The sequence below is a fragment of the Ursus maritimus genome, unplaced genomic scaffold (assembly GCF_017311325.1).
Source record: "Ursus maritimus isolate PB19 unplaced genomic scaffold, ASM1731132v1 scaffold_9, whole genome shotgun sequence".
NCBI lineage: Eukaryota > Metazoa > Chordata > Mammalia > Carnivora > Ursidae > Ursus > Ursus maritimus.
The window spans coordinates 55052341-55076875 of NW_024427107.1; the positions used below are offsets into that span (position 1 = coordinate 55052341).

The following is a 24535-nucleotide window of genomic DNA, read 5'->3' on the forward strand; positions in this document are numbered from 1 at the left end:
CTAAAATACAATAATCAGTCAGTAATAACATAAAAGGGTTAAGAAGCATAAATGTGATTTGTGTCCTCAAAAAAGCACTATAACTAAACGCGCAAACCTTATAAAACAATACACCATGCTGTAATAAGTTCTCAAAAGTTTGGTAAGAGAAAGTGCAATCATAGAGAAGATGGTTGTGAGCCCTATGAGCTCCATTGTCAAGAAATGGAAGAAACAGGACTTAAGAGAGGGAGATAAAAAGAACCAAAGATGAGTATGAAATCATGTAAGAATGGAAGTTTAGGAGGCAGCGCCAGAACCAATCTGAGTGGAGTCAGAGTAAGCGCTGGGGAGTAAGATTCATTGAATTGGATTATAGGGTAGCTTTAAATTTGATTTAATGTAGGCATCCCGCAATCTTGAAAAGGAGAGTCAGAATGAAAGCAGTACTTTAGGAAAATTATTCTACTAAGGCTGGCGAATGTAAGACACCTGTCAATTTTTAACATGAACCCTGGCTACATCCTCAGATTTCAAGGTTATTTTAAGGTTTAGGTAAAATTCCCAGGGATGTCGATTCAAATGTTAGGCTTTTGTAAGCTCTGGAAATTGTGTCTTTTTATGAAATTAAAAGCACAAACATAAATAAAGATCAGCCCTCTATTAGAAAATCTACAATGTGAGACAAGACAAGGTCAGGAAAAGAACATTTACGAAACATCTAACATATTTTTCATGGAATGTAAGTTTTGAGTATCAAAGTTTTTCTTACATTATATTTTTAAAAGTTAACAAATTTGTTTTAGAAAACATCTTTCTTTTTTTTTTAATTCAATTAGCCAACATATAGTACCTCATTAGCTTCAGACGTAGAGTTCAGTTATTCTTCAGTTGCATATAACACCCAGTGTTCATCACATCACATGCCCTCCTTTACGCCCATCACCCAGGTACCCCATCCACCCACCCTCCTCCTCTCCAGCAACCTTCAGTTTTTTTCCTATAGCTAAGAGTTTCTCATGGCTTGTCCCCCTCTCTGATTTCTTCCCATTCAGTTTTCCCTCCCTTCCCCTATATTCCTCTGCACTGTTTCTTATATTCCACATATGACTGAAACCATATGATAACAGTCTTTCTCTGAATGACTTATTAAATTGTATATTAATGTAATGGGACAAAGCACATGTTCATCTTGCTAATTTTCACATAACTTTTGTGAATTTAAGATAGTAGCTTACTGATCCTCTGAAATACACATGGAATTGGTCTCACAAAGTCATATGAAGCAGGATGTGTTTTACAGAACTATGGTCATAGCAGAGAAAGGACATATCATTAGGAATAAACATTTTCTTATTTACAGAGGAATACAATCAATTTGAGGTAAGGGGAATTTTTTTTAAAAAGCTCTGTGAACCATCTGAATGTTCTTTGAAAAGGTTAATGTTATGAAGAGAGGACCCAGAATAATTCTATAAAAAGAATTAAAATTGAAACTCCTCATAAATTATTTCACGGGAGTAAAAGCTATGAACTTAATGATCTGGAATAGTCACTTAAAAGTGTAAGATTCTAGAACAGATACAGTTTTTGAAATAAGAGTATAAATGAATGAGTAATATGATCCAAAGCATAAAGATATTGGATGCTATTTTTAGAAAGACTCACAGCAGGTTGAATAGATTAAACATTTTGTATGAAAAATCTATTGATGTCTCAAAATTACATGCAATAAAATATGAACAGCTGGTTCTCTTTTATTGGTTTCCGCACAAAAATGATTATTTTCTACTGAGTAATTACTGACTGATTTATTTCCTATTTCCATTTGCTCACATTTTAATGTCCCTAAACGCTTGGAAGAGGTCATTCTTTGCAAGTAAATGTGTTTGAAATGATTTTTAAAAAGTGTCAAATTTTAATACCTTTTCAATCATTGGTTAAATATATATTACACTCAATTTTTCCAGGACAATTTTAAATTGAAATAGTGCCAAATAAAATAGAAACTCTTAGATAATACCAACCGTGGTAACTGAGCACAAAAAAGCCACTTGTTGTGAAATCACTGTGAAATTTGATTAGAATCTGATTTGAAGTGCTATAGACTGATTCCAAAGCTGTATTGCCACTGAACTGCCCAATCTGAGGTGAGTTTTGGTCTGGTCCATCCCTATTAGAGAGAGACAGAGCAGGGAGGGGAGAAAGAGAGATTGAGATTGCTTTTTTTAGAGAGTTTTGCAAAGGTTTGAAGAAAGTATTACATAAAAAAATGATAAAGAGGCAATAGATGAAATAACCAATGATTAGGGCCAAATCATACTGGTACATTTTATGGTTTTTTTTTTAGGTAATGATACACCTAAAAATGTAAAGTATAAAAATACATCACATATTTACCTAAAGGAGATGCACCCATATTAGTTATAATCAATTACATTGTCCCTGGCATTCTGACCACAACACATATCGTCCCAAATGCTTGAGTTTTGCCCTCTTTTTATTTTCTCCAAAACATTCTTGAGAATCATAGACTGTTAAATTTAGAAGGAATCTTAGAACTCATCCAGTAATTCAGGTAACCAGCTGTCAATAATTAATTTAGAGATTTTCTTTATGTTTGTAAATAAAGATGTTTCACTAACAGGATAATTATAATACAAATATATTTTATAACAAATTGTGACAGAAATTAAATCATTTTAAATAATTATGATCTGAACATAGGCTTCTAAATTTCACTGGTTTTACAGAGAACTTGCTTATCTTAAACTTACTCTGATACTAATTTCTAATTTTGCACATTAATTTATATTAAATTTAACATCTTTTTTCACCCACAAAAGCTTTTGTTCTGTTTAGCTACTTCATGGGCAAATAAGTTAAAACCTATTTCTCTTGTTTGTCTCATTCTACAAAATACATACTGTCACCCTCAGTTACTCACACCAATTCAAATATCAGATGGGATGGCAATTTGTACAGAGGACTGTGATATATTTTCATTCCTACCTTGTTTCACTGTTACATATAGTTGAATCAATCAATAACAATGGTTCTGGCTTACCATACAGTAATGAAATCATAGATTGGTTCTGTTTGAAGGACAGTAAAATTGATGTAGATTCCATTCCCAGGAGGTACTCTCACAAGCCAAAAACAGTCTTGAAAGTTAGGATATTCATCGGGATACCCAGGAGAATAAATAGTGCCATTCATCGCAGTTATATTTCCTCCACAAAGAGCTACAGAAATGATATAAAAAACTGTTAAAATAAAATGACAATAAACTTATCATAGAGAAAAAGGCAAACATTTCATATCTCTTAGCAGTATAAAATACATCTATATTATGTTCTTACTTCAGTTAAGGTATATAAAATTATGTTGGCAACCACGAACGATATATAGTCTGCTTTTATTTATTTCTCAATATGAGGTATGCTACATAGTTATTATCACCTATTCTTAGATTAATTCGATTTTCTTCTGGTTTTTTTCAAATACTTTATCAATACATACACTGTTTAACTTTCACCTTTTATCATATATATATATATATATATAAAAGCCTTACAAAATGTTCAAGTTCTTCTTACTTAAAAGGACTTTTAGAGAAAATGAGTCTAAATTCAGTAGCAATATGTGCAATAGTGGCTTACATGAGAATGACTATTAAACACAATCCCATGCACCCACACAGACACACACACAGAAGCTCTAAAGTGTTGATCAACTATAGCCTCACTTCTAATGGAGAAGGTTAGAATTCCTGCCAATAATTATAAAATCAGTTATCCATTTTGGAGCCTTAAGGATTTTGATCTGGGTACTAACTATAATTCTCAACTGAAAGAAAGATTGTATATTTAGCATGCTATTTGAAGAAGAAAGAGTGCCAAGACAAGAATTATTAAATACAGATGATATCAACTGAAACATAGCTTCGAGTTAGGAGCATACCTTCACACCTTGGAAGTGGATGATTCCAATTACGACTCACTCCATGAAGGCAAGTGAGAGCTGAATTTCCAATTAGTGTGTATCCAGGGAAACATTCAAATGAAATGGTCTGACCCACAGTAAAATCATTGCCAATTACAAAACCATTTCGAAACGGGCGTGGATCAGGACAGCTTTGCAACTGATATGCTGAAAAGGGAAAAAGAAAGACGTTTTTCCTTTCTGAATATCAGAAAGACCACAGATGGGTACTATTTGCAACTTGCAAAATAGATGCAGTGCTGCTTGTCGTTGGTTATAAATAGTAATTCAGGTTTATAATAAGTGATGTCAATGGCAATGTGATGTGAATTTCTTCTCATGTCTATATGTTTCATGTTTAAAATATTAGTACGATTCATAAAAATGCATTCAGTTTCTTATGCAATCTATCCAAATTATAAGTTTTAATGAAAATGTAAACTACTCTTACAGCCACAATTTTAGTCTCACATATTCTAATTCTGATCATTGTAATGTATGTCAATAATGTCAATAATATTAATATTATATCAATAACAATAAAAATTCTGTATCTTTTATGCTTTTAATATATAAATAATGAATCTTTTTTAAGGGCACATGGACTGAAAGTGCAGTTAGTAAAGTTCAAATTCTAGTTATACATCATTCACATAAGAGCATTATTTTGAGAGGCAGAAGGAAAAAGAGGGAAGGAGAAAAGAAGATGAAGCCTGGTTTAAAGTAAATAGCAAGGTGCTTGGCATAGGCCCCGAACACGTGCTAGAGAAGGACTATAAAGATAGCTCCGAGTCTTCTAGCAGCAAATAAGAATTTAATCCATCGCCCAATTATTTTTGAAATAATTAAATTCCTTGGGAACATGGTTGATTCTGTACTGAAAGGTGGCAGAAATTACTTCTATTTTATGTAAAAGATGATGTGTGATATTGTGCTCTCAAGTAATGTATGCAAGCATAATGCAAATCATAATTATTTTAGACCCATGCAGTTGGAAGTTATGATGTCTATTTTAACTACTCTTAAATTTCCTTCTGGGTATATGCTTTTATTCAGCAAATATTTATCATGCCCTTAACTGTTGTAGCACTTGAAATATATAGACAAACAAGACAAAGATGCCTGCTCCTGTGGAGCTCACATTCAAAAGTGTCACTTACTCATAAAATCCTTTAATAATTATGGCAGAGCTGCGATTAAATGTTATTTTGATTAAAAGTTGCAGTCATTGGAACTACGATGCATAAAATATTATTGTAACTTTAAATGTGTAATTTTGAATCTTAGGCTTCTAAAATCTGAAATAATATAATCATAAAAATAGCTAAAATGCACAAAAATTTACTAATGGTATACATCATGGCATATATTTTACATTAATTTCATCATATCAAGTTAAAAACAATTGATCTGGGTGGTACTATTACTAACTCTATCATGCAAATGAAGAAATGGAGAGGAGCTTTAGGCTACTTTAGATTGAACCTGGAGAGTCACCATTTGAGGCTGAGTCCAAACTCTATTCAAGAGGGATAAAAATCTTGTCAAAGTATTTATTTCATATTCTCATGGAAATAGATTGGAATGAAAGAATGTCATATTAGTCTAAAGTAAAAGAAAATAATTTTACACAGAATGTATGAGTACTGCAAAATATCTTTCAATACGCTTATTTTAATAGAAGAGCAAAGATAAATCTTTGATATCCAGTTTGCCTTGCCTTGGCTTGCTTAATTGTGTATTAATACTAATTCAATTGTTTTTTCATGGTTAGAATTTTCCAAGGCTTCAGAAAGACCTCATTTCCCCAATACGGTTGCCTGAAAATTGCATTAATTATTTAAAAAAGAAAATCTTCCTAATTGAGGCTTGTCTTGGTGTAGGCTTTCTAAACCACAATATAGAAAATACTTAAGAGTTAGTTAGATTGCTAATAGCTGATTTGGAGCTAAATGAGCTTCCACTTTTTGTTATTCCTCTCACCTTGGTATACAATGTGGAACCCTTGTTTGTTTTGTGAATAGTCACTGTGAAAATACAAACTGGTTTCATGGGTCGTACTAAATAGGGAAGATGGTATTTGAGGACCACTAAGTCGGCCAATAACAGTACTAGTTTCTGAAGATCCACTTCTTACTTCCAAATAATCATGTATCGTTTCTGTAGAAAAATTGACAAACTGGAGATGTACACCTAAAAAAGAAAAGCAAACAATACTACTTTATTGTTTTATCCGATTAAATATGCACACATATATGCACAAACTCACTCACATTAATATAGTTATATATGTTTCCATTTAGGTCAAGAGGCGTACTTTCGAGGTCTGGGCCATGGGTTTGCTGTTTGCTGGGGCAATTAGTTTCATCATAGTTCAAGTAACAGGATACTGCTCTCAAATGCCACCTAGCTGTCACATGGGAACCTCTTCCATTTTACTATAATGTCATCATAACAAAACTAACCAAGAAAGTGGCTTTCTTAGCATAATATCCTCCAGTTCCATCCATGTACTATATGCTAGCTAACTGAACATAATAATAAAAAAAATAATACATTTTTTAAAAGGGCTTTCTTGCTCTTTGATACCATTTAAAATTGGATTAAGCAATTTTTAGAGGTAAAAAAGTCATTCGGTAAATTTGTATTTTGTAAAAGTCCAGTTTGAGGCCAAAATATGATTGCAAAGTTTTCATTTATTAACATAATCAGATTCCACAACGGCATTAGAAATTAGTCATTCATCTATGGGGGATACATTAACTTCCCCAATATAGCATTAGAAGGATGTAATTTATAAATGTGCTCTTTTACTACTTTGTTATCAGAAGATAATGCTAATTTTTATATAATCATCTCAATAAAATCTAGTGATCATTGTTATATGCTGTCATATTGCAATATAGTCTCAAAATTTGTATAAACATAACTAAAATATGAGATAGTGAAATGTTTCTGGGATGGAAAAAATAAAATGAGAGTCTTATTGAGATATGTTTGTCTAATTTGATTAATATTCAATTTTAGTGAATTAGAGGGGTTTTTTTACAACTACCATTCTCTAAATTGTTAATAATAAAATCTGGCATTTGTTGTTTGCTAGACACTCTCCTAAGCGATTATACATGCTATTTATTTAATGTTCACAGTTACTCATGAGAATAAAGAAACCAAGGCACAGAGAAGCTAAATAATATGCTAACTTACACAATGACCTAACAGACCTGAAATTCAAACTCAAACACTGGCTCTTGGACTCTTGCTCTTAATAGCGACACTGGAGTTCTCAACTAAAGTCACATTTTGTTACTGGAGTTCCACAAAAAAATTTCTATGGGCAAATACATTTGGGAAATACTGGAAATAGGCTTTAAAATACTAATCAAGTTTCTGTACTATTATACAAATTTCTTAGAGATCTGAACATGTTACCCTAATATGTGAGGCTGCAAGAATTGCATATTTCTTTCTAAAAATTTCCCCTGAGCCTCCTTTTCACAAATTATCTTGTCAATAAGTGTTTTATGGACATTAGAAAATACTCCTTTAATTTTTGATATGTATTCAATCTTTTCAAAAATTACAAATTACTTTTTTGAAATGCATTAGAACCAATTTTTGATTCATCCAAAACTCAAAGAAAACAATGGTACTATTTAAATGTAATCAAATCAGAAACAGTCTCTTATGTTTTCATCTCTAAAATAGGGATGTGTATTATTTCTAATTTTAATGAACTCAGTTTTTAAAATCAAGGAAGTATTAATGAGAGGTAAGTTGAAAATGTTATAATGACACTATTGAAAATATATTTAATAATTTATTTTAAAATAACTTAGGGATGCCTCGGTGGCTCAGTCAGTTAAGCTTCTGCCTTTGGCTCCGGTCATAATCCCAGGATCCTGGGATTGAGTTCTGTGTCTGGCTCCTTGCTTGGCAGGGAGCCTACTTTCCCTTTGCCTGCCACTCCCCCTGCTTGTGCTGGTGCGCTAGCATGTGCTCTCTCTCTCTCTCTCTCTGACAAATAAATAAATAAAATCTTAGAAAAATAAAATAAAATAATTCACTTAGCTCCATCAGCAACATGGGATAAGCCCTCTTAAGTGGCTGGTAAAAGACACATAAGAATAACCATACAGGGTTCAAATCTCTTATTCATTTTATCAGTATCGTTATTCAGTGAATGGACATAGAATTTGACTATAACTTCAAAGTAAGCATGTTTCCATGTAGTAACCAGAATAACCCTCATTCGGAAGTCCTCCAACATCTTTCTGTGGTTTCCTGTTTTCCCAAAACCTCAGGCCAGTCAAACTGTATTCAGGTTTGTTGAATTTCTTTAGTTTTCATCTGCATCTTTCCATGTGTCACTCTGTTTACCAACAGTGTCTTTCCTGTTCCCCACAGATGGACCCTCGTTGTTGGGCTGACTCTTACTTACCTACAAAGTCACAATTTAGTAATCACTTCCTCTAGCAAGACTTTTCTGCATTTCCTGAATGAGAGTGGATATCTGTACTAATTACAATCGTATAATCTTTATTATAGTTCATTGTAATAGCATATTTGATAATCTGTCTCCTCATCATGACTATAACTTATCTGGGGAAAGGTTCCAAGTTTGTTTCACCACGCATTTTATTCCCAGTACAGCGTAGTACTTGGAGTATAACATGCACTCAGTAAGGAATTGTTAAAACTAATTTTCTGTGAATTTATGTAAAATATTTATTATTATTTATTATTATGTAAAATTACGTAAAATATTTAAATATGAATTTTTATTCTGAGGCCATAGATGTTTTTGGGTAACGAGGTACTAAATTCAGTCCTCAATAAGTGAGATAGAACATAATTTCTTAATTGCTCTAAATCCACCAGGTTTGTGTGTGGTTCAGGGAGTCTACTCATCTTGTCTTCTGTGATACACTTCTACTTATGCATATACAGACCACAGGATATGAAGCTGCAGGAGAATATATTAGTGATAGAAAAGTGAGAAAGAATCTATGAAATGCTATATATAATGCAGTATATCCAAAACACTGCGAATTGTATTATTAAAATTAAAAAGTATTACATCTGCATGTATTTAAACCCAACATTGGAAATTTTGTACTACTTTTCAAATATAAAATCTTATTTATTTGCAATGAATATTAGATAAATTTAACAAATTACCAGAAAATAATTATTATATATGTACTACTTGGTTATAGTAAGAGACTTATAAAAATGATTATACATGAAAATCACACTGAATTTACTATTGCCACACACATCAGGCTAAATCCATACAAATCAACTGGAAAATATCAGAAAGTTATCTATCTACGTACCTATCTTCTAACTATGAAATTAGAAAATGCCCTTATCTTTTCAATTATCCTAGTGTTTCAAGGGAAAGTTATTTGGTTTCAGCAACCAAATTTGGCTCAAGCAATTCAAATTTCACTCCTCAATTTATGTAACTGTAGGCAATCCCAAAGTAAACTATAATTTGTGAGTTTTTACTAGACCTTCGTATTTCTTTATAAGGATGCATCAATGATACTGAAAACTCTTTCACATGCTTTTACTATACATACCAAAACCTACGGGCAGCTTTATTGTCCACGTGCAATCTAAACTGCTAGGGTAGTTTCCAGGAAACCCGGGGCTGAGGATCACACCGCTGAAATCTGACATAGCACCACCACACTGAGCTATAAAATGAGAGGTCCCATGTAAGCCAGAGTAGTGGAATACTTTACTGTATTAAAAACAAATTGAAATCATTTCAAGTCTTAATCAAGTCTCAGTTAAACGGTTTGATATAAATTTTAATATTGTCAACTCTCATTCACATCACACACTAGTCATCAAATATAATCAATTGACAATGCATTTTCTAAAATAGCTTAAAAAGACAACATACTTCGTTCCTCAGCAATAAACGCAAGCTAAATCAATTATTGCACAGCAAGAAGGAGCTCATGTGCAGTGAATACAATCAAACTAGGAGCATATGTCCTTTTCCACAGCAGGCAGTTTATTTCTTACCCACAGGTATCTAGGAATGTTTTCATTCATTCCAAAGATGATGCAATTTAGAAAAAAAGTCAAGCCAACAACATCGATTCTAAACACTGTATTCAAGAGGGAACAATTTTCCCAGCCTTCCTTCCTTATTTTCGTGAGAAGGTTAAAGAATTTTAAGAAAGAGTTGGTTTGTATTGTAAATATGTGACGGATTCACATATCACACATGGGATATGGCTGCCCTTTTTCCTAAAAGAATCTAGACAAAGAATAGAGAAGTAAAAAACAAGTAAAAAGATGCACCCAGGTTTGAGAATTTAGGCATAATTTATAAATGTGCTTGTTCCGGAATCTCTATTATATTGATTTACTATTAATAACTTAGCAAAAATTACAAGACCAGATAATTAGCCAAGTTCATGATTACACAGAACTATTTAACATGTACTAAAAGAATCATTGCATTTTAGAAGTTAATTCTTTCCTCTAAAAGTACATTTTTATTATTTCATCATATAAGGACTAAAATACACATCTATTAATTGTGGGGTGAAGAATCAAATGTCATGGTTGTACATCAAGCTTGAAAATTACCTATATATAACACTTACTTGCAGTTACATTCATTTATTTCTTGTTAAGAATAACAAAAGACAGATACTCAAACTTCGGATTGTGTATCATAAAAGCAAATTTGGTAAAAACTTCATCAATGTTCTGTATGATATCAGTAAACTGTTTGACAGCTATTTTTAACTATGGGAACTGAATGAATTATATCATCTTACCATGTATATATGTATACATAAAATAATGTAGCAATCTTCATATAAACCTTTCTTTCCATTGAGATCTAAAGATATATCTGTGCATTTTTCCATCCCCCTGAAATCTCAGCTCATCTATCAAACCAGAGCAATTTTCAACATACAGGTACAATTAACATTCAAAAAATTGTTTTTCTAAAATTTGATTGCTTACATATATTCATCACAGAGTCTGATAATTAATGAGAAAATATTTTGGCCATTCAAATACATGTTTAAATTTCTGACAAGATTGCATTATAGGTTTGTTTTGCTTTATCCTGTACTTCGGGTAAAAGAGCACAAGGACTATATTCTTCTCTCTTGCCTTCAAAAACTCGTCTTTCACCTGCTCATTGTTCCTCCAATTCTTCTACTTCCTTTCTCTTCAGATATGACCTGAAAATCCTGTCCTCTGCATTGCTCACCTTTCTAGAGTTTAAATCCCAAAATCAGAGGAGAAAGAAGGAAAGAAAATGAAGAGTAAAGAGATCATGAAGGAGCAAGAATGACATGTCATGAAACACACACAAAAAAAGAACCCAAAAAATGCCTCTGCCTTCAGCTCTGCATTCATGCCTATGTTCTTAGTGTCTCTGTGATCTCACACACTCCTGTGTGTTCTACCAGTGGCTCTGTAATAGATGCTATTGTGCCTCATTACACTCATTGTTAAGGACACAACTATAGCCTCCAAGATACACAACCATAGTCCTCTAAGAGAAGATCATCTTTGATTGTTCTTTCTGATTTGTCTCTATTACCTAAAAATCTCAAGTGACTTTTCTTTCCATCCAACAGAATATCTGGAAGATTGTTTATTTTCCAGCTCACAAAGCTGTATAACCTTGTTACCTGTTGTCTAGAGCTTTAAGACATTCTCTTAATCAGTCTCCTGCCTTCCGTTTCTCCTTGTAATATGGCCATGATATCACTTCAAGTACTTTGTCTATCAAATATAGTGTCAGTTTATTGTCTAAAATCTATAAAATGCAAAAAAGTGAGTGAAAAAGAAATAAAAATGTCCTCTAATTTTACTACCCATAGATAACCTATTTACCTTTGTATTTTTTTCTTCTGCAGAAAAATATATATGCGTGTGTTTATACATGTATGCATATAATGAAAATAGGCTCACACTGTGAGTCATTTTAAGCCTTTTATACTTAACTATATATTGTAAACTTTGGTCATATCATTAAATATTCCATTATTATGCAGGTATATGCAATGACATAATCCATTTAGGTAAAATCCTAAGTAAACAACTACAAAATGCATGAAAGAGTGCTAAAAGACTTATAAATGTATATCAAAAGACAAAAACCTAAACTCTAATGAAAAGAAAATTACACAAATTAGACTATGCTATGTGCCATGAAGCCATTTTAAATATCAAATTTTTGAAAATATGTTATAGTATGGAAAATTATTCCAAGTTAATGTCAAGAAAGAAAACATAATTTTATATATGTAAAATATATATACACAAATATATATATACTGTAGAATCCCAAAACTTCAATTCATTATATAAAATATATATAATCATATATATAAATATATTTTTAAAATTAATATTATATAAAATATATTATATATATATATATACACACTATACAATCCCAAAACTTTATATTAATTTATTCACTAAGCAATATTTACTGTATGCTTATGATGAGAACTGTTCCAGGACTGGGGATGTAGTAATGAACAACATACCTAAACTCTCTGTTTTCTCAACAGCAGAATATATATGCTGCTTATTTTGTTCTCTGTACCCTTTTATATTCCCAATTTTTTATACTTAATTGGATGCACACACATAAGAAACACACATAATTGGCATTGTCTGTATATATAAATGTTTACATATGCATTATATACATATAATTTTATAATTGACATTATATATAATTGACATATATATAATTGACTATACATATATAAATATATATATTTTTTAAAAATACCATCCAATCTAAATTCTGAATGTTTTCAATATCTTTTGCCAATTAAAAACATTGTTACTTCTAAACATTATTTTCCAACAGACTCGACAAGAATAGTACACACGGTATACAGGCATTACAGATTGAATTGTCTTCCCACTATATTCATACATTAAAGCCCTAACCCACAATCTGGCTGTACTTGGAATCAGGGACTCTAAGGAGGTAATTGAGGTTACAGGAAATTATGAGGGTGGAGCCCTAATCTAACAGTACCTGCTGTCCTTATAAGAAAAGACACCAGAGGCCTTTACAACAGGGAAAAGACATGTGAAGATTCTGGGAGAAGATGGCCATCTACAAGCCAAGAAGAGAGACCTCAGAAGAAAACAACCCTGACAGAATCTTGATCTTGGATTTCTAGCTTCTAGAGTTGCAAGAAAATAAGTTTCTGTTGTCTAACCCACCCAGTTGTGGCGTTCTGTTATGGCAGCCCAAGCAAACTAATATAATACAGAGGTTAAGTCATATAATTCACACCAATTCTTTTGCTTTTGCCCTTTTCCTACTCAGAAAAGGCTATCTTCCCCATCTATTGATCTTAATTACACTTACCATCCAAAACTGTAAATTTTATGGGCTATGTTTCCCAATGACTTGGGTGAAAACCATATTATCTTTCTGAAATTCTACCATGTAGCCAATGGTATAACTTAACACTGAATTACTCTCTTATTCAAGTCTTTTATTTCTACCACTCTAAATGGTAATGAATTTTTTAAAGATAGGGATTATATATCATATTTCTTTTTCATAGTCTTAGAGCCCAGGATATTAATAGCTGGATACGGATACCAGATATGAGGAAGAGAAAAAAAATGAAAAAGTGGACAGAAATAATTGGAAGCAGGATGAAGTTAGGGCAAAAACTGGGTCCCATACTTTCTAAGATCCAAGTGCTATTTTGATATATTCCATATCTCAACTGCCTGTCACTAATGAAGACATTTCATGGGATATCATGCTCTCTTTGGTAAACTCCAGATTCCTATCCTGGCTCAATAGCAAGCAATAAGATATTTACTTATTTTCCTGATCTATGGATACTTCTATCATATACAGAGAAAAATTTCTAAGGATCAAAAAACCTAATACCTTTTTTCAATTTCTAAAGTCATCCATTGATATTGAAGTTTGAGGTAAAAAAAAATTGTAAAATATTTAAAATTAAAAAAAAAAGATGAGACATTTATCTTAAAACATCATTTCCATAAAACGTGATGAAAGACAAACTATATATTTCAGCAACATTATACACAAGGTGTATCTTTAAAATTTGATAAAGCTTACCAATGATTTACAGTTTTTCAACTTACCCAAACAAATTGGGATTGGATAATTCCATCTTCTTACAGGTCCTGGCATACATGTAATGTGAGAATGACCCTACATAAAAAAGATGCAGTTCAGTACACATTTTAAAAAGACTAAATTAAACATAGCATAGTGAATGGTCATTATAAAAATAAGCTTAAATATTTGTTATCATTTTTTTAGTATTTTTCAACCTTTTACTGGAATTCTCAGTATGACTTAAAATAAGAAATGTAATTATATACGCTTGTGATAAAATGTAAAAAATGACATGGTCCTGGTAGAAAAATTAAGACTCCTAATCACATCAGAATTGTGGTTTTTATATTCCATGCTCATGGATCGGAAGAATTAACATAGTTAAAATGTCCATGCTACCCAGAGCAATCTACACTTTCAATGCTATCCCGATCAAAATACCGAGGACATTTTTCAAAGAACTGGAACAAACAGTCCTTAAATTTGTATGGAAACAGAAAAGGCCCCGAATCTCCAAGGAACTGTTGAAAAGGAAAAACAAAGCTGGAGGCATCACAATGCCGGATTTCGAGCTGTACTACAAGGCTGTGATCACAAAGACAGCATGGTACTGGCACAAAAACAGACACATAGACCAATGGAACAGAATAGAGAACCCAGAAATGGACCCTCGGCTCTTTGGGCAACTAATGTTTGATAAAGCAGGAAAAAACATCCGGTGGGAAAAAGACAGTCTCTTCAATAAATGGTGCTGGGAAAATTGGACAGCTACATGCAAAAGAATGAAACTTGACCACTATCTCACACCATACACAAAAATAAACTCCAAATGGATGAAAGACCTCGATGTGAGACAGGAATCCATCAAAATTCTAGAGGAGAACATAGGCAGCAACCTCTATGACATCGGCCAAAGCAACCTTTTTCATGACACATCCCCAAAGGCAAGAGAAACAAAAGATAAAATGAATTTATGGGACTTCATCAAGATTAAAAGTTTCTGCACAGCCAAGAAAACAGTCAGAAAAACTAAGAGGCAGCCCACGGAATGGGAGAATATATTTGCAAATGACACTACAGATAAAGGACTGGTATCCAAGATCTACAAAGAACTTCTCAAACTCAATACACGAGAAACAAATAAACAAATCAAAAAATGGGCAGAAGATATGAACAGACACTTTTCCAATGAAGACATACAAATGGCTAACAGACACATGAAAAAATGTTCAAAATCATTAGCCATCAAGGAAATTCAAATCAAAACCACACTGAGATACCACCTTACGCCAGTTAGAATGGCAAAAATAGACAAGGCAAGAAACAACAATTGTTGGAGAGGATGTGGAGAAAGGGGATCCCTCCTACATTGTTGGTGGGAATGCAAGTTGGTACAGCCACTCTGGAAAACAGTGTGGAGGTCCCTTAAAAAGTTAAAAATTGAGCTACCCTATGATCCAGCCATTGCACTACTGGGTGTTTACCCCAAAGATACAGACGTAGTGAAGAGAAGGGCCATATGCACCCCAATGTTCATAGCAGCAATGTCCACAATAGCTAAATCGTGGAAGGAGCCAAGATGCCCTTCAACAGATGACTGAATTAAGAAGTTGTGGTCCATATATACAATGGAATATTACTCAGCTATCAGAAAGAACGAGTTCTCAACATTTGCTACAACATGGACGGCACTGGAGGAGATAATGCTAAGTGAAATAAGTCAAGCAGAGAAAGACAACTATCATATGATTTCTCTCATCTATGGAACATAAGAACTAGGATGATCGGTAGGGGAAGAAAGGGATAAAGAAAGGAGGGGTAATCAGAAGGGGGAATGAAACATGAGAGACTATGGACTATGAGAAATAAACTGAGGACTTCAGAGGGGAGGGGGGTGGGGGAATGGGATAGACTGGTGATGGGTAGTAAGGAGGGCACGTATAGCATGGTGCACTGGGTGTTATACACAACTAATGAATCATCGAGCCTTACATCGGAAACCGGGGATGTACTGTATGGTGACTAACATAATATAATAAAAAATCATTAAAAATAAAATAAAATAACAAACAAAAAAAAAGAATTGTGGTTTTTAAACTTAACATTTTTCTATTGAAACATGTTCTACTGGGATACTGCAATGATTATGTGAGTGAAATGACCATATATATAGCTGTTTATAATAAACTGCTATAATATTTAAGGTGAAATAGGGTAAAGCATAATTTAAAAACACTTCATAAAATATTAAAATGAGTCAATTAAGATATATTAAATTATAAACTGAAATATAAGGTCCAGAAATATCTGATTGTACTTCTGAGAATAATAATTTGTAATGAAATGTTAAAGACTATAAATCATTAATTTCTAATTTTGCTTTCTCTAAGGAATCTATTTACTTAACATGGAATAGTTTCTGCCTCATATTTTTTTCTCAGTTACTTAATAGGTCAATTCTTTAGGGAGATTTTTATGCAACCATAAATTTGAGACCCTCTAAAATATATTTCTGGTTGATTTTCACTAATTGCAAAAATTTATTATCATGGAAGTTTCATTTAACGCTTTAAGTAGCACTTCATTTATATTTTCTAATTCTAAAGCTCCAAGAATTGAGTTGTTACATCCTATATGAACAGAGAGAAAAGTGTGAAGCAAAGATTAATTTTGATTCAAAAATAATCTTTGGTTACTTGCAAACAAAGCATATTTAGTCCGTTCTAGTAATTTCTCTCATGAATATGTTTTATGGACAAATTGAATAACTTTTGACTGAAGGCTATTGCAATTTGAAATCAATATTGTTTTAAAACTTTTGGATTACCAATCATTGTTCCATTAAAATACTCTGAAAAAGCAATGCAAATCAAAACTATAATTTAAAAATAGCCTTACCTGTAGAGAATATCCTTGATCACACTGAAAGGATACCACATCACCAACCATATATCTGTCTCCAATTTTCATTCCACTGCTAGGAGTTTGTGGTTCAGGACAGGAGTCCAAACCAATTGCTGAAAATATTTAAAGATATAAGCATAAGTAACTTTCAAATAATGAATGTTTAAATTATGCATATTAAATTACCAAATTGAATACTGGTATCATTAAAACTAGATTTTTACACTGGGACACTGGGGATGTTCTGTGAATGCTACTTAAGTGTGAACAAGATTTAACTGTAGTTGTTAAAAGCAATATGCTTGGAACTGTACCATAAAACTATTTCTTTGAATTTTCATGGCACCAACCATTAAATAACGATGTGATTATACTTAAAGTCTTTCTAACTCACAGTCTAAATGTCTTCTACTATAAAGCAAAAATTAAAAATTCCTAATAAGAAAATCCCTTAATAAAAAATAAAACAACAATTTATTGTGAGAGTAATATGAAATTATATTTGTAAAATATTCTTAGTAAAATAACTAAAAAATTGCTATTTTGTCCATATCATCTGGTTCCTTTTTCTTTCACACAAAATGGGCTTTTTAATTTATGAGACATATTTTGAGATACTTATTGCATGTAACAGTTTTTTAATGTATTTTTAAGTAAGATGTATTCTCAAAAAAAAAAATTGTTCTCCAAATATATTATAATCAAAAAGGAGAAAAACATGTAGTTCATCGAGACCTGAAAAGTTAAGGTGACACCTGAAATCAGTTATTTCTGAAGGGAGATAATTCTATCATTTAAAACACTTCCATTATTTTTATAGTAACAATACATTTTTCAACATAGGAGAATAAAAGCATACTAAATATAAGTTGTTTTTCTAAAATGACTTACTTAAAGTCTGAAAAATTGATTTTTTTTGCCAAAACATTTTGAAAAATGATTATTAAGAATTTTTTATCTTCAATAAAAAACAGTGTTTATTATCCAATTATTTGTAATTCACATTTGAAGCTAATCTAATGCATGTTTAAATTATGGGAGGAAGTAGTCACCACTCCAAAATCATTATATATCTTCATTTCATGAAAAAAATATTAAAAACTGAATCCTAAAGAATTACAATACTTCAGACATTCTTTTACTCCTTGATATTTCCCTCTGATGGATGCTCTCATAGCACCATTTTCTACATTTTTTGTGGTGCTTAACATAAATTAATAATGAATATATAACTGTGTAATTAGTTGTTCAATATTTATTTCCCCTCTGAGACTCCTTAAGGACAGCTTAGAGCACTGCATCTTAAGGAAGCATCCAATAAACATTGGTTGATTGGATGAATGAATAGTATGAAAAAGAACACGAATCCCTATTTTGATAACTTTTTAATAAATACTAATGTCTAGCTCTGCAAATGGAAGATATTCTCTTTCTAATAATACAATATTTAGAGTAGTTAAAAATCATTCCAAATTTAAGGTCATATTTAAGGATAGAAAATGACATAAAAGCACTAACTTGATAGAATTATGATTAGTTCAGAAAGGAAGACAGTGAAGAAGAGTAAACTCATCATTTGGGAATGCATTTGAGACAGCCCTAGAGGAGGTTAGGGAAGTCTATGAATTGGAGTTCCAACACTTATGCTTCAATTAGCTAGGTCTCTAACCATACACATGCTTCATATTTCCCCATTTTTTTGTAAACTTGAATTCATGGATCTAGGCAAGGTAAGTCACCATTAAATTGTGACTTACCTTTAACATTTTAAGGGTTAATGTCTCACTTTTCCAACTAGATTTTCAGATCCAAAAGTAAAAGAAACTTATATTTGTTTTAATCCTATCTAATACCCACTAATTGGTCTTACACATTCAATTTATCTGATTTCATAGAGCCCTTTTCAGGAATTAATGAATATCCCAAAAAAGTGCTTTATAATATAAACATACAAGTCTTAAAAACAGGATTTCACCTTCCTTTGGTACAATCTTGGTTTTTTGGGAGTCCTGAACAGTACATTTATTACTCTTTACCACTAAGGTCATTCTTGCAGTCATTCTTACTAAGAAGGCCAAATTTTGTACACATTCATTTTTCTTTTCTTTCTATCAAGTACTCCATTCAGGGTCATATACACAGAAAACTATTAATATTCAGAAGTGGTGATTTCCTTTCCTGGAAAGAGGACAAATAAAACTATGGTACAGTGATATTATAAAATATTGAGAGCCTCATTTTTAAGTGAGTTTACACATAATATATACCAACACAGTAAAATATTTTAAAAGTTTTAACTTCAAAAATGTGATATAAAACTCCTGGCGGGGCTGGGTAGAACAGTCGGTTGAGCATTGGACTCTTGGCTTTGGTTCAGGTCATGATCTCAGGGTCTGGCTCAGCATGGAGTCTGCCTGGAGTTTCTCTTTCCCTCTCCCTTTGCCCTACTCCCATGCTCTCATTCTCTCTCTCAAATAAAATAAATCTTAAAAAAAAAATTTTACCTATTTATTTGACAGAGATAGAAACAGCGAGAGGGAACACAGGCAGGGGGAGTGGGAGAGGGAGAAGCAGGCTTCCTGCCGAGCAGGGAGCCCAATGCAGGGCTTGATCCCAGGACCCTGGGATCATGCCCAAGCCGAAGGAAGACACTCAATGACTGAGCCACCCAGGTGCCCTCAAATAAAATAAATCTTAAAATAAAATAAGATAAAAATGTGATATAAAACTCTGTAAGATACATAATAGCAATTATGTAAGTTAAAAAATTTTGTATAAAATATTATCAGAGAAAAATGAGCAAAAGGAAATATGCCAAATATTAGCATAGTTCTTGATTATGAGATCATTGATGATTTTTTTGCCTTTCCTTATATTTTTCTGAATTTCCAAAATTTTTATAATGAACATGAATTATTTTTATAAATAATAACATCACTCATCTATTAGATGAATTATTGTTAGCAAAAAATTGGGGGTATAAGAACATACTCCCTTCTATTGTTGCAGAAGACATTGAGTTGGACCAGCTAATCTGTTGAATATGATTATTTCAGGGAAGAAAGTAAGGTGATGAGGTAGTCAGATAAGCAGAAGAAGTCACTGATGGCCTTTTTAATTTTTTTGCAGCCAATTATTTTTTGTACACTAAGGAAAATAAAGCAGAAATATCTAAAAATCTTGTAGTTCGTATTTTACATTTTTTATTTAAACAAATAGACTCTGGGGTGCCTGAGTGTTTCAGTCAGTTAAGTATCCTACTCTTGATTTTGGCTCAGGTCATGATCTCAGGGTTGTAAGATAGAGCCTGCATCAGGTTGGGTGTGGAGCCTGCTAAAGATTCTCTCCCTCCTTCTCCCTCTGCCCCCTCCCCCAGTCTCTCACTCTTTCTCTCTCCCTCTCTAAAAAAATTTTAAAAATAAATAAAAATAAGTATGTAAAGTCTGAGTGATTAAATGATAACTTTAAAGTACCTTGATTTATCATGGTGATTATTCGTAATGTGTATAAATGTTGAATCACTATGTTGTACACCTGAAACTAATATAATCTTGTATGTCAACTACACTTCAATTTAAAAACTTTTAAAAACTCTAAGAATTATTTTCACTTCTTCGTAAGTAACAAAATCAATAGGTTATTTGTAAGGATCAACAAAGAGAGAGCAAATTTCTGTAAAAATGTTGCAAAGGATGCTCTCCTGATTAACCAAGGCAATCAAAACATTGAGTCATTTTCAGCTTTATGAGTGTCAATTTTGGTGTTGGCAATCAAAGATGTGCTCTGGGTGAATTTTTTTAATGGGAATTGGATCAATTAATCTGCTGTTGTAGCCAAAAACAAACAGAAATGAGTCCAGGGACAAATCCATATCAAAAATTGCATAAAGTTATGTCTGCTGTCAAATTACTGCAGGCAGTTACCCTGAATGAAAATACTGAAACCTCAGTCTTCACATTTCCAACATTTATTTATAACCATTTATTTATAGCCAAAAACTGTTCTCTCCAATTCTGTTCACAAGGCAAATCATTCTGCAGTAGAAAATGTTCTTAATCATATCATTTATATCTGATCATTCTGATTATATATACATATATTACTTTCCAGTATTCCATAATGACTTTAATGAGTCTTTGATGTTTTGAGAGAGGCAGACAGGGAGAAGAAGAAGCTTAATTACTGCTAAGACTTCCGGTAACATTGTTTTTAAAAGGAAAACCTCCTTAACAAGTTCAACATCACAATCTACGTATTCGGTGATAGGCAGTAAGGTGGGCATGTGATGTGATGAGCACTGGGGTTATGCGCAACTAATGAATCACTGAATGTTTTATAATTGAATTTAAATTAAAAAAAACAACCTATGTATAAATTTATTGAAAATAAAGACCAAAATATTGCATCTGTGTACATGTAAGAAAGGAACAGGAATTGAATCGTGTGTCCTTGCACAAAGGTTGTATTCAGTAATAGTGAAGGTATTGTTATTTTAAATATATTGCAGGTCTTCAATTTTAAATTTTTCTCTAAATAACGGATTCAAGATAACCATTATTTCTTCTTTTAAGATTTATTTATTTATTTTAGAAAGAGAGAGAGCACAAGCAAGGTGAGGGAGGGGCAGAGGGAGAGAGAATCCTGAAGCTGACTTTGCGCTGAGCACAGAGCTGTAATGGGGCTCTATCCTTGGACCCTGAGATCATAATCTGAACTAGAACCAAGAGCCTGCCCTTAACCAACTGCCCCACTTAGGTGCCCAGGATAATATTATTCCTATCTTTATGTTACATATGAGGGTTTTTTAAAAAATATTTATTATTTATTTTTAGAGAGAGAGATAGTGAGCATGGGGAAGGGGCAGAGGGAGAGAAAGAGAGAGAGAGAATCCTCAGGCAGACTCCTCGCTGAGGACGGAGCCTGACCAGGGCCTCAATCCCAGGACCCCAAGATCATGATCTGAGAGGAAATCAAGAGCCAGCTGCTTAATGGACTGAGCCACCTACATATCCCCATAAAAGGGGATATTTATTTATGTGACAGAGAAAGAGAGAGAGAGAGAGAAACACACAAGCATGGGGGCAGAGAAGCAGGCTCCCCGCTGACCAGAAAGCCTGACATGAGGCTTGATCCCAGGACCCTGGGATCATGACCTGAGCCAAAGGCAGATGCTTAACTGACTGAGCTACCCAGGCACCCCATGGGTTTTAAAAATATACTAGGATTACCATTCGGCATTCCACATTTGTCATTATAAGGTAACAGTTTGAAAAAAGAAAAACAGAGAAGCTGGTGATAATCAAAGGGTGATTTCAATATGAGCTGGTTTAACTTCAATGGCAAACACACAGATTTTTTCTGGTATAATGTACCTTGTAATTAATTAATCCAATAAACAAGTATTTGTCAAATACCTACTATGTAACATGTAACTTCAATATTTGTAAGTTTTTTCCAGAAAGAACAGTTCTGACTTAATAGTCACTGATGGGCAACAGTGGTTTAGGAACATGTTGTGGTGCAGATTTAGCTCACATTTACCTTGATCCTTAAATTTTACTTACTTTACTTGTTCTTACCTCAATTAACATTTAACTTAGCATTACTCTGAATAATTAATTGAATGTTCAGTAATAGAAACTGCTTCTCAAATTTTAGTCTACAGTTTGATGCTAAGTTAAATGATAAAATGTTAAATAGAATGTGATATCATAAGCAATTATTATGCACCTATTATGTACTCTATATCATGTTACATGTCAGAAATGCAAAGATGAATTAGCAACATAAGCAACTATGCTCTAAAGAAATTCTTGATGAAGCAGGAGAAGGGAGTGGTTTAAAAGATTACAGGTAGTGGAACAATCACAGTAAATGAAGGTCATCCTTTATTAAAATAATTATTTCATAAAGAATAACTCTACTAAAAAGAAAAAAGAGCAGCAAACCAGAAAACAGACTCTTTTTTTAAAGATTTTATTTATTTGTTTATGAGAGAGAGCGAGCACGAGTGGGGGAAGGAGCAGAGGGAGAGGGACAAGCAGACTGAGCTGAGTGCAGAGCCTGACTTGGGGCTTTATCTCAGGACCCTGAAAAACTGAGAATCTGACACTTAACCGACTGAGCCACCCAGACACCCCAGAAAGCAGACTCTTAACAATAGAGAACAAACTGAGGGTTACTAGAGGGAGGTGGATGGGGGGAATAGTTAAATGGGTGATGGTATTAAGCAGGGCATTTGTGATGAGCACTGTGTGTCCTTTGTTTAAGTGCTGAATCACTAAACTCTACACCTGAAACTAATATTACACTGTATATTAACTAATTGGAATTTAAATAAAAATGAAAAAGAAAAGACATTGGAAATGGATTATTAACAACAACAAAAAAGAATAACCCTACTAAAAAATTGTATATTTTACCAACTCATAATAATGAGGGGTAAGGTGAGTGTGATGTGCTGGCAGACAAGGTGGCATGTTGAATGAAGTTTTAAGTGATTTTTCCTTCTTTTATGGAAAAGAGGGGGAGTGGTTATCCCCAAAACACACTGTAGTGTTTTGGAAAAGGCATCAAGAAATGAAGCTGAAAGGGAGATAGGGTATACACTGCAAACCATTTTATAATCTTAACCAATGTAGGAAATTGTATTTTCTTTCTCTGGGTAATGAAGGAAATTTTCAAAGTTATCAAGAAAACAACGTTTATCTGCATCTTGGCTCCATTAGTTTATCTTTTTGGTAAAGTCTGAAAAGATTTCTGTGCCTCAGTTCCCTCACCTGTTAAATGGGATGCAAAAATACTGACATCGTAGGAACACTGCACTGCTTAAAGAAAACAAGATATACATAATACTTAGAATAGTGGCAGGGACATAATAACTAACATTATTCAAAGTTTTAAACATGGAAGTGAGGTCGTTATTTAGCATTCTAGATAAAGGCTATTTTTTCCTGTTGTCATGAGAGTATGTTTCTGTATGTTTAAGATCAATAGGTTTCACATACATACTCTAGCAACATAAAGAAAATATGTAAAATGTCATATAAAGTGCCAAGAATTTAAGTACCTTGAAGTTTGTGATTAACCCAAAATAAAAAACTTCTATATAAGCTAAAATGTTACTGGTTTAACTGGGAGAAAAAACAAGAGACCAGGAGCAATGATATTAGCTCAAGATACAGCTAGAGAAAGTTTAGGAATACAAAAAACTGCGATGTTTCCAGAATTCAGAAACTTAGGTGGAAACCATTTCTAAGTCAACACCACAGAGATAAAAAGTCAATGAGATGATCATAAAATAAATTTTGATTAAAAGAAAAGAGGAAACTATGATAAAACTAATGGCCTTATAGGATTAAGGAGTGAGATGTGTTTGCAAAATCAATTACACTTATTTGCATTAAATATATTCTGTTAATGGCAATTGAAATTAGAAATGACAAATATTAATAATTTAATTTGAGCAGGAGATGTTTCTACAATTAACATTTTATGAGATGAAGTGCATAAACTAGTTAAAACAAGAAAATTAGT

The 24535-nt window shown here is 32.7% G+C and overlaps 1 protein-coding gene across 3 annotated transcripts in view; it reads right to left on the reverse strand.

Moving 5' to 3' along the window:
- The window catches only part of CSMD3 (CUB and Sushi multiple domains 3), a 1145609-nt gene that overhangs the window by 96319 nt on the left and 1024755 nt on the right, over positions 1 to 24535 (reverse strand). For all 3 annotated transcript variants that reach the window (XM_040625739.1, XM_040625738.1, XM_008689272.2), the window contains 7 exons: positions 16994 to 17112; positions 14119 to 14188; positions 9552 to 9668; positions 5947 to 6156; positions 3943 to 4131; positions 3047 to 3224; positions 2007 to 2152 (listed from right to left, as the gene is read on the reverse strand). In XM_040625739.1, the coding sequence (XP_040481673.1) occupies positions 2007 to 2152; positions 3047 to 3224; positions 3943 to 4131; positions 5947 to 6156; positions 9552 to 9668; positions 14119 to 14188; positions 16994 to 17112 (1029 nt within the window). The remainder of the gene's footprint in view (positions 1 to 2006; positions 2153 to 3046; positions 3225 to 3942; positions 4132 to 5946; positions 6157 to 9551; positions 9669 to 14118; positions 14189 to 16993; positions 17113 to 24535) is intronic.